General features: G+C 33.3%; 1 protein-coding gene across 1 annotated transcript in view; it reads right to left on the reverse strand.

Annotated features, from left to right (window-relative positions):
• Nucleotides 1-781: 781 nt before the first annotated feature.
• Nucleotides 782-11,197, reverse strand: part of LOC145283510 (nicotinamide/nicotinic acid mononucleotide adenylyltransferase 1-like) — a 103,437-nt gene continuing 93,021 nt past the window's right edge. Inside the window, exons 8-10 of the mRNA XM_080132346.1 lie at nt 7,967-8,025; nt 6,797-6,895; nt 782-1,194 (exon numbers count right to left, since the gene is read on the reverse strand). Of these exons, the coding sequence (XP_079988472.1) occupies nt 930-1,194; nt 6,797-6,895; nt 7,967-8,025 (423 nt within the window). The 3' untranslated portion in view covers nt 782-929. The remainder of the gene's footprint in view (nt 1,195-6,796; nt 6,896-7,966; nt 8,026-11,197) is intronic.

Below are 11,197 nucleotides of genomic sequence, written 5' to 3' on the forward strand. Positions count from 1 at the left end.
TTCATTCTCATTTCTCATACAATATTTTTTCTAGCAATATATATATATATATATATATATATATATATATATATATCATTTCAATATAGTTTGCGTTATTGTTTCAATTTAATTTTCATGTTGTTAATACAAAAGTTATATTTTGAAGAGCCTTACCCTGAAATGTAAGGCAGGGTATGCGTTAGTCTAGTCAGGCAAGGCTTAGGAATAAAGCATTTGATAACGTTTGATGGCAAAAATGCATTTTTATTGAAGGAAGAGCAAAAAATGAAGATAACTATTTTAATATCACGTTTTTGTTTTTAAATAATCATTTTTTAAATAATCATTTTTTAAATAATCATAGCAAATACGAAAGCACAATTCATCCTTTGTTATATTCATTTGTAATATTGTCATAATCATACATATTATTTTTTTCATAAATATTCTCATACCTTTAGTTATACTTTTTAATACTCATTTATACTTTTTTATACTCATTCATAGTTTTTAAATACTCATTCATAATTTTTTTAATGATCATTCATAGTTTTTATACTCATTCATATTTTTTAAATACTCATTCATTTGTTTTTTATAATCATTCACACTATTTTAAATACTCATTCAGTTTTTTTACTTATTTATACTTTTAAAAATATTCACTCATAGGGTTTATACTCATTCATAGTCTTTTAGACTCATTCATACTATTTTTTATACTCATTCATACCATTTTTAAAATACTCATTCATACTTTTTAATACTCATTAGTATCATTTTTTATATTCATTCATAGTTTTTTGTACTCATTTAAACTTTTCTTTTTTAATTCATTCATAATTTTATCCTCATTCATATATTTTTATATTCATTTGTACCTTATCTTATAGTCAAACATAGTTTGTTTAATTCTCATTTTTCTTCATACTCATCAGTACCTTCTTTCATACACATGTTTCTGGTGCAAACGCTACTCGGACATTCCGCATTCGACGCATAAGACTACCGATATCGCTCATGCAGTTTATCCGTTTTGGTGAATGCATTTCAAGCTCATCGTCCTCAACATCCCTCTGTCGTTTTGGAGATGGTGGCGGAGATTTTATGGTGTGCAAATATTTTGACGATGGCAGAAACACAACTTTTATTTCTTCTGTATTCTTGGCGGCATTATGGTTCAAAGAATTCAACGACTGGGTCATATATTGTCTGTAAAAAAGAAGAAAGATAAGAAAGCCTTTAAAAGTCAAAGAAATTATGTAACTTTTAATACTCATTAATACTTTTCGAAATTCATTTTTATACTTATTCATACTTGATTTTAAATTTATTCACACTTTTTAAAATTCCTTCCTACTATTTTTTTAAGTTCATTCATACATTTTTAAACTCATTTGTTCTTTTTTAAGTTCATTCATGTTTTTTTGTAGATTGACAGCCGACCTTTGGCTTGCAAGAAAACTAGGAGTTTTCTTTACATTTCTGGTATACTTAAATGTCACCCATCTAAATTCTGACCAAGCATAATAGCTTAACTTTGATGATCTCACACAAAATTAGGGATATGACTACCGAATAGATAAAAAAGATGATTTTTTTTTTTTACCAACGTTTCACCAGAAAGTTTGCTGTATGTGTGTGTGTGTGTGTGTGTGTGTGTGAGAGAGAGAGAGAGAGAGAGAGAGAGAGAGAGAGAGAGAGTTTACGTTTTGGGCGGAAAAATTCACTGGAGGTATAGAAACAGTTTCAAAGGGATTTCAACACGGGGCACTCCAGTCAGCAATTCCTAGAATGTTGTTTATGCTGAAAGCCAAGGCACATTGTGGATGTCACTATGGAAAGACTCTAATTTCAGTTAAAAAATAAATTTTAATTCAATCAAGCAAGCTATAAAAATATCTGTAAAAAGTGAAGAAATTTAATTTCTTTGCGTTTGGAATTTTTAAGAAATCATAAAAAAATATTTGTAAATAAATAATTCCAAGTGTAGTATGTGCGAGCCTTTTCTAGTCTCACACAAAAACACGCGTTCACATTTCAGGCTATATTACTTGTCATATACATACGCACACACAAACATACGCGCCCACGTCCACACACGTACATATATTCACGTTCGCGTACATACACTCACATTCACGTGTATATACACACACTAACGTATGCACATGTACACACACATGGACAATGTCACTTCCCCTTTCAAAGGAAATCCACATATGCGCAAAAGACCACCGGAAACAAGTATAAAAGCAAGAGACAAGCTGTTTCCAACCCTTTTCGACTTAGCTTTCGAGCTGAGCGGTTGTCGGACCATTCGCCCCCCCTTTCGGGGTGCCCGCATGCATCACGTCCCCTACTACTATGTAGGGGGCACGAGTTAACAGACCGTACGTACACTTTATACGCTTTCTATCTCCATGAACTGGATTGACATTCTCACTCTTTCTCTCTCTATATATACAACTTGTCCCTGAGAACACCACCGAGTAGCTGATGGCTAACATGGCGCACAGTTTAACTGATGTCAACCCTCTATCTTTTTCTTTGTCTACACGTTGGACTATCGTTCCCATTTTCCACTACATCCCTCACTTCTCTTCCCATGCACAAACAAACGATAGTGACCCGAACGTGAGATGAACACACATTTCCTTTTCTTTCTACACCACCAGTCCCGCAACAAACGATGGTTACACCCGCGCGGACATGAACACATGTTACACCTAAAACATTCACTTTTCAACAGTAAATAAACGACACGTTTATCTTTTCCATAAATTGAGTCTTTGTTTCCTTCATTTCATTCGTTTCATTATTTTTCTTTTGTAACGAGATTAGGATTTATATGTCCTAGTCCTCTACAAGTACCTATCCTGGAATTTCAATTTTATTTTTGAATGATTAATTAAAAATTCAGTATTTGCTCTTTCCTCATCAGTTAGAGGAGAACAAATCCTTTTCGACTGAGGTAATTCTTGCCTCTCACAATCTTCATTTATGTGTCATAAAATCAACTCTGTGTTATCCTTTGGCCTACTCTATCTTCATCATTATTTAATTCTTTCATTTATTTAATAATAGAAACTGAATCGCCATCTTAAATATAAATGGTTTTTATATTTTGTTTTCCTAAGACATAGTTTAAGTAAAATAATTTGTTTGGGACTAGTGTCAAAACCAATTTAGGTGACTGAAATAGGGTTTGACCAATATTTAAATAATTTATGATAAAAAATGGAAGATTCATACTAAACGCCTTTAAGTAACCTTGATATTAAAATAAAATCAGTTACTTAAAAGTGACTAGAACACACAGACAAAAAATAATATCAAATAGTTTAACCCTTCCATTTTTTTACCATAAATTATTTAAATATTAATCAAATCCTATTTCAGTCACCTAAATTGGTTTCGACATTACTCACAAACAACTTATTTTTCTTAAACTATATTTTAGTAAAAAAATTAAAAATCATTCTATGAAAGCCAGATAGACCCCCATAATTTTATTATATCAGACATTTTCAAACTTAAACACACTTATCACAATATTCTTATGTGGATCTATATTAAAAAAACTTTGCGACATATTTTAATTCTATGGAGGTCAGGTGCAAACACAGGCCCCATAATTTTGTACCATATTTCTTTAAACTGAAATATAATTATCAAACTATACTTACGTGGATAGATATCAAAAGTCTTTGTTAAAGTTTGTGGTATATTTCCATTTTGTGGAGGCCAGGTGCAAACACAAACCCTACAATTTTATTATACCATCCCTGTTCAAGCTAAAATATACTTATCAAAGTATTCTTATGTGTATCTATATCAAAAGCCCTTGTAAAAGTTTCTTTTTTAATTTTTTTTTCCATACTTTGAGTTCCAGGCGCGTACGCAGACCCCACAATTTTAATAAATCACCACTGTTCAAAATGTAATGTACCCATTTTTGATCCTCAGTAACTCTTTTATCATCGTATGTGGTCAGTTTTGTATAATAGTCAACCATATAGGAGCCTATTTGTGTACAGACACACAAACGTTCAGCTTTATTATATAGATATATTGAATAAATTTTTAGATTCTTTATAATCGCTTAACTTCAGTGTATTAATGGGAAATGGAGTGTCGGAATGGTTAGCTGTATATGAAATATAGTAATGTTTTAAAGTTTAAAATCGAAAAACAACATGATATACTATTTAGTAATATATATATAAATATATATATTTTTTAAAACTAGCAGGCTACCCAGCATTGTTCAGAGCTAAAGTCTCACATATTTCTATGAAAGCTTTGATACTGTTAGTCCTCTCTTTCTGTCTCTCTATCTTTCTCTTACTCTTCCTCTTTTGGTTTCCCCTCTTTCTTCTCTACCTAGCCCATTCGTCTCTCTGGACATACACACAGACAACTTGTTTTTATAGATTCCCCAGTACAAGGGAATTAACATCCTTGATAAAAATAAAAATTAGTTAGTTTCCATAATCTGCCTGGAATAGACCCTCCACCCCTTCTAATGAAATCTGCGCCAGTTTAGGGATAAAGAATGAATATTTTTTCTAAATCTTAGATATTATTCATCCAGAACAATGTCAATCAAGAAAATACCATCTTTCTGTGTAATTGTTTTGTTATTTGTATCTTTATGATGATTGCTGCATCTTTCTAGATTATCACCGTCATATTGAGTTCTCCCCATCTTGTCGTCCATGCCATCTCAGATGACTCTGCAGTTCCAACGCAGATTTGCACATCTTGAAGCAGATGTGACATAAAAATTGAGCAATTTCCACTGAGTTGACTTCCTCTGGAGGAACAATCACATGTCTTCTCAAACCAGCAGTAGAGCTGCAAACTTTGCTGCATTAAACAGATCGTTTGGTTTGGACTAATAGGTGCAAAGTTGACCTGAACAGGAGTTTTGTACAATGGTTAACATAGCCAGCTTCTGACAAAAGCACTCGTTCACAAGTGTTGCATTTCCAGCTCTGTGTGTCATGGTTAAGACCATCAATTAAACTTTGCGAAGCTCTCGCTTCAGATTGCTGTGGGCCTGCTTTCTTTTCTCTAGAGCTTCACAACTTTCACGTACAAGCTTTCGCCACTTTGGCCTTTGCAGAGTAAGTTCTTCCCATGTGTCGATGTCGATTTGTAAAACTTTCAAATTATTCTTTGTAGAGTCACTGAACCTCTTCCTAGGCTTGCGTCGAGGGCACTTGCCATTTTCCAATTCCCCATAAAAAATTTGTTTTGGCAGCCTACAATCTTTCATTCGAACCAGGTGGCCCACCCAAAGCATGAGATCTGATTACAAGAGTCTCAACACTAGAGCAACATGCTCTCACAAGGACTTCAGTATCGGATACTTGTTCTTGCCACTTGATGTTTAAGATACGTATCAAGCATTTTTGGTGAAATCGTTCCAGCCATTTAATACATACATACATACATACACACTGATAACTGCCCTCACTGATCAACAAATTTGTTGTCTGCATTTTTTCAGCAGATTTAGGACGAATCTGATGTGGTGAATTAAAAAATCACATTGGTTTTGCTCAATAAGGTCACGTTTTTAGCAATGGCCACATGTTGTTTTTTACGTTTTTGTTCACGTGTACGCATATGTGGAACATTTTAGAAAAAGTTCATGAGGGTAAAATGTTATGTTGAATAATTGTCTTGATTGGAAATGATTATTTTAATGACAAGAAGTATTCTGCTTTGATAGTTCTGAATGATTATGTTGAAAAAGAATCAGTTTGAAGTCATAAAACCTCAAAAATCTTCCAAAAATTGGTGTTTAGAATACACAAAGAAGGACTGGGCTGTGCGGGAGGAATTGGTACCTTGCAAAGAAAGGAACGTCATCAATGACCTTCTGGTGGACAGAAACAGAATACTCTTCCTACCACTTCACATCAACCTCAGCTTAATCAAACAGTTTACTAAGGCTCTGGAGAAGGATGGTGTCTGCTTCATTTATTTGTGCCAGGCTTCTCCAGGATGGAGAAATTGAAAGCTAGCATCTTTGACAATCCTCATATCCAGCTGGTCACCAAAAATCCATAGTTTAAAAACTTAATGAACAAAGTGAAACTGGAATTTTTTTTAGCAGTGAAGAACTTTCTTGGCAACAATAAGGCCAGAAACTACACAGGATTTGTCAACAGTATGCTTACTGCTTTCAGAAACCTGGGTGGTAATATGAGCATCAAAATGCACTATTTTCACATATGAACCAGTTTTCTGAGAACCTGGATTCAATTAGTAAGGGCAGGGGGAGAGATTTCGTCAGGACCTGAAGGAGATGGAGACGAGGTTTCAGGGTTGCTTAGACACAGTCACGATGGCTGACAACTGTTGGTACCTGACGAGAGTCTCCCTGTCACTGAGCATCCCAGGAGTTCAAAGAAACAGAAGTTCAAGCTCTGAAGTTTGAACAATGGTGAAGCAACATGCAATTTACATGTACTTAACTTTATCAATGCTAACTATTCAGTTTAAAATAATCAATGTTTTTATCGGGTAATCAATATATGTTGTTGGCAAATCATTTTTGTCTCTTAAAAACATACTAATGATATGTGTTGAAAAAAATCAGCTGATAATTCCACAAAAAATGTAATTGATTTTGTCACAAGATCTGATGTTTTTTTCAAATGAACTTAGCACAAAAACCTGATGGAGAGAAACCGATGCCATTTTTTGAATCAACAAAAATTCAACTCAATCAGTTGTAGAAATCTACACAAGATTTAAAAAGTTGCCATATTTAATTTAGTAATTTCATGAAACTTACGTGTCAGTCATGATGTTATAGAGTTGGTGTTTCTTTATGTAATCAATCACAGAATCTTGCAGCAGATACTTGACGCTTTCTCCTCGTTGAAGAGCTCGTCTAAAAAATACAAAAGACAGACTTTATATAATGAATAGAACGAAATTTAGATTTACAGTTCTTTCATTGCAGCATTTTCAGTACAGCATGATTACAGACATGGTTTTTGTTTGTCTCTTGCTTTCAAGTTAGAGAAAATGAGACAATCAATCTTTTACTTAAGTAAATATAACATTTAAGTTATATTTAGTGGGTTGTAGACATTTTTTATGAATTGAAGACATTTTAAGACACTTGAATTTATTCATTGTTTAATTTTGTGAAGTGAAGACACTTCAAAGTTATTTTTCTAAAATTAGAGATTTGTGATGAGAAGTCATTGTGCAAAGTTATATAACTATTTTATTTAAAGGAAAAGGATTATGACGAAAAGTCATTATTTGAAGAAACCCCAAATGTTTATTGAAAATATTGGAGAATAATCCAAGTATTTGTATTTTAGTCAGAATGACTAATTTTTAAAGGTGTCATAGAAAATTCACATTCATTTATCCAAATGATAAATGAATAAAAATAAAAATAAAATATATATGTCTTTGTATATATTTAATTTAACATATGCAGTCCAGAAATTCTTATTTCTTTACCAAAGAAAAGAAGAAATTATTTTAAGAAAAATAATATATTATTAGGTTTAGGTTACGATATAAATATTTTTCATGTTCAGGGTCTCAAGTAATATTTTGTCAGGAAGAAATATAAAAGATGAGAATAAACACATGAACCTGAGATTTGCAAGACTCCAAGTATTTTTTTCAATTAAGAATTATGTTTTCTTTGAATTTGTCCTCAGTCGTGCAAGATTTGTTAAAAAAAGAAATGAACTGTTTCATTGAATTTTTTTCCGCAGTCATGAAAGATTTTCACACACAAAAAAAAAACGAAAACGTTATTATCTTTCCATCATTTTCTAATTTGAAATACCGAAAGTGAAGTGAAAACAAGGGAGATAAGTCAAATTTAGTTGATAAAACTTTTCATTGAAGGTTTTTATAAAATATTTTTCCTCATTTTTACAAACAACATTGTCTGTAAAAATAATCAACAAAAAAATGAAGAGAAACGACGAACCTTATTTTAGTAGAGCTGATATCATTCCGTATCCATTCAGTAACGATCATGATGTTTTCCTGATAAGAAAAAAAGGTGAAAAAATATTTTTAAAAGATTCATTTAACAAAAATATTTGGATAAGTCTTACAGAGTTATCTTCCTTGAAACACTCTAGAAGAGCTTAATTTTAAATTTAGAAAATCAAATAATGTTATATATATCATCTATATATCTATAAAAATGAAAATGTGCATGTGTGAGAGGATGCTAAGGAGTCAAAATTGAAAAATTGGTACTTGGGAGTCATCAGATTTTTATCTGTTTGTCAACTGTCAACTGTTTCATAACTGTGCATGAGCAAAGCATACACATGACAGTCTCCTTATGTTAAGAATAAGTAGGTTTGAAAACACTTTTGAAAGTCATGGCAAGCTGGCCTAATGGTTATCATACTTGACTCACTGTCTTTAGGTTTTAGTTTCGATATCAGCTCAAGTAATTTTTTTTTTGCTTACAAGAAATGAAATGTTTAGAAAAAACATAATACTCGCATGCACATGTCTCAGATACTTGACATTTTTTTATTTCATTTTTTTTTAAAAAGAATTTAACGTTATGTTTAATACTGGACAACACTGTACATTTGCTAGTTTTTTATAAAATGATTAAAATAATTTTTTCTTAGACTTTCATTGTGAAGACAAATTATCCATAGAAAAAGACTTAGTGTTTTTTGGGTTTGTTTCTCTTCATTTTATTGGTGGTATTAACCCAAGTGGAGTTTCAGAGAAAAAATGATTTTAATCCTTTAATATAAAAATTGTTTGAGTTTCTAAATTTTCAAATTAAACTTACAAAATAATGTTTTACAAAAATGCGACCAAGTTTCTCTTTTCACTCTATAAAAGTGTTTCTAAATCATTTCACCATTGAGAAAAAAAAAACATAATGAATCAATACCTATCCTGGATACATTTAGCTGGCTTCTTTCAAAGAAGCGAGTTACTAGGGAATATTAAATTTACAAGCGATCCCTAGTTGCATGTATATCCTGGTCAAGGGAGATAACAACGTTAGATTTTGCAGTTCTTGCAGAGAGTTGTAGTCATCCTTCCACATATATTGCCTAGTTGTCTCAAATGGTCATTCATCTGGTATTTACCAAGTTGAACGTTGCTTAAATTTAATGAGAGCCGTTGTATCAATATCATTATGTCAAGGTGAGTACGCCATTTTTTTTTTCTTTCATAATACTATTCCATCATTATTTTCACGGCAGGTGTACAACTTTTTTCTTCCCTGCAACCTCTCTCCCACAGAAGAAACGTTGCGAGCCTGTCTTTGTTTTATCGTTATTCCCATAGCAAGTGCTCGTCCGAGCTCCAATCTCTGGTCCCCCCGCACCAATATTTCACAAAAAATACCCATCTAACTGAAACCACTGTCATTAATTTTCCCCACTCTTTATCTGTGCCTGAATCAAAATGTAGATTCCATGAACAAAGCTTCTTTCTTAGAAGTGCACGCCTGTGGAACTCTCTTCTATTTGCCTGTTTCCCACCTGACTACAACCTGGATGTCTTCAAGTCCAACATAAACAAATTCCTGATAAACTGACCCCTTAAGTGAGAAACTTTATCAAATCTCCACTACTAACGATTACTACGATATTATCCCATTGATTAGTGTAGAAGCAATAGCTCTTATCCCCGAGTGGCTTCTGGGCCTTTATAAGTGGTGACTACCATGTAAAAAAATTTTTTTTAAAAACAGCTGAGCTTCAATCTATGCACCCTCCCCTGTGCATAGTTTCCCTTTCTCTTTCTAACTAAAACTAAACGGAACATCCATGAGCAAAGTTTCTTTCCATTTGTGGAACATAGTGCCATGGGGCTGCTTCCCAGCTGACTACAACATGGTTTTTCTCAAATCCAACGCAAACAACTTTTTGTTGAAGCACCCTCTTAAATAATCAAATTCTGCCTAATCGACACCATCATTGCCAACTATCATAATGTTGTCTCATTGCCCACCCAACGCTCAGTTAACCTTATCCTCAAGTGCCATTTAGGCCTTGATAAGCAATGACTCTATAGTAAAAAAAATTAACATAAATAAAATATACTTAAAAGATGAATTGTTTTTAGTATTTTGATTTCAGCCATCCCAACTTGAGAAATGTAACCCCGCGTTGTGTTAAAAAGAAGTCGACTAACAACATATTCAACGATCCACTGAGGACTACATAACATAACAGCTTTGTTAGTAATACTGAACTTATGACAACCAGTCAGAATTTTACAACTAAAAGATGTGTTTCAGTATGGTGGCGAAACTCAGTAATGCCAGTGACATTCAATCTAGGCAGGTTGAACCAGCTTCCTCCAGAGGAGAAAGTTTCATGGAAATGCTATGTTCACAAGCGGTCCCTATTCACGTGTATATCCTGATTGGAGGAAATGATGACCTTAAGTTTTTGCAGTTCTTGCAGGAAGGTGTTGACCTCCTCTTACATACAGCACCTGATATTCCTAAATGGTCACCCATTTTAGTACTGACCAGGCTCAATGTTGCTTAACTTCAGTGATCTACCTTGACAGAGTTCAAAATAGGCTTTGTAGCCTAATGAGAAATGCCCTTTTCTTCCATGCAACCTATTTCCCACAGAAGAGACGTTGTGAGAGTTTGTCTCTGCTTTATCGTTATTTTCATAGCAAGTACTCATCTGAGCTCCAATCTATGGTTCCTCCTGGCCTGACTTTCACGAAAAAGCACTATCAATAATTTTCCCCAATCTTTATCTATACCTAAACCTAAACATAGATTTCATGAACAAAACTACTTTCTTAGAAATGCACGCCTGTGGAACTGTTCCGTTTTCCTGCTTTCCAACTGATTATCGTCATCTTCAAGTCTGATGTAAACAAGTTCTTGATAAGAATCAAATTTACCAAATTTCCACTACTAACCATCGCTACGCATATTCCCATTGACTACTGTACACTCATTAACCCTTATCCTCGAGTGGCCTGCAGGCCTTGATAAGTAGTAACTCCTTTGTAAAAAAAAAAAAAAAAATGTGTCAATGTGATTGAGCCGGTAATAAACCAGAAATCTTTAGATGTGTTTTAGTGAAGTAATTTGTTTTGCCAACAACAAGTGACGACGTTTGCTCCTCATACCAGCAGTAGTCATTGTTTCTTCTCTTCACAGACAACACAAGACAGTCACTCTTAGCATTATTAGTAG

The sequence above is a fragment of the Euprymna scolopes genome, chromosome 8 (assembly GCF_053919585.1).
Source record: "Euprymna scolopes isolate OS-2025 chromosome 8, ASM5391958v1, whole genome shotgun sequence".
In the NCBI taxonomy this organism is placed as follows: Eukaryota; Metazoa; Mollusca; class Cephalopoda; order Sepiida; family Sepiolidae; genus Euprymna; species Euprymna scolopes.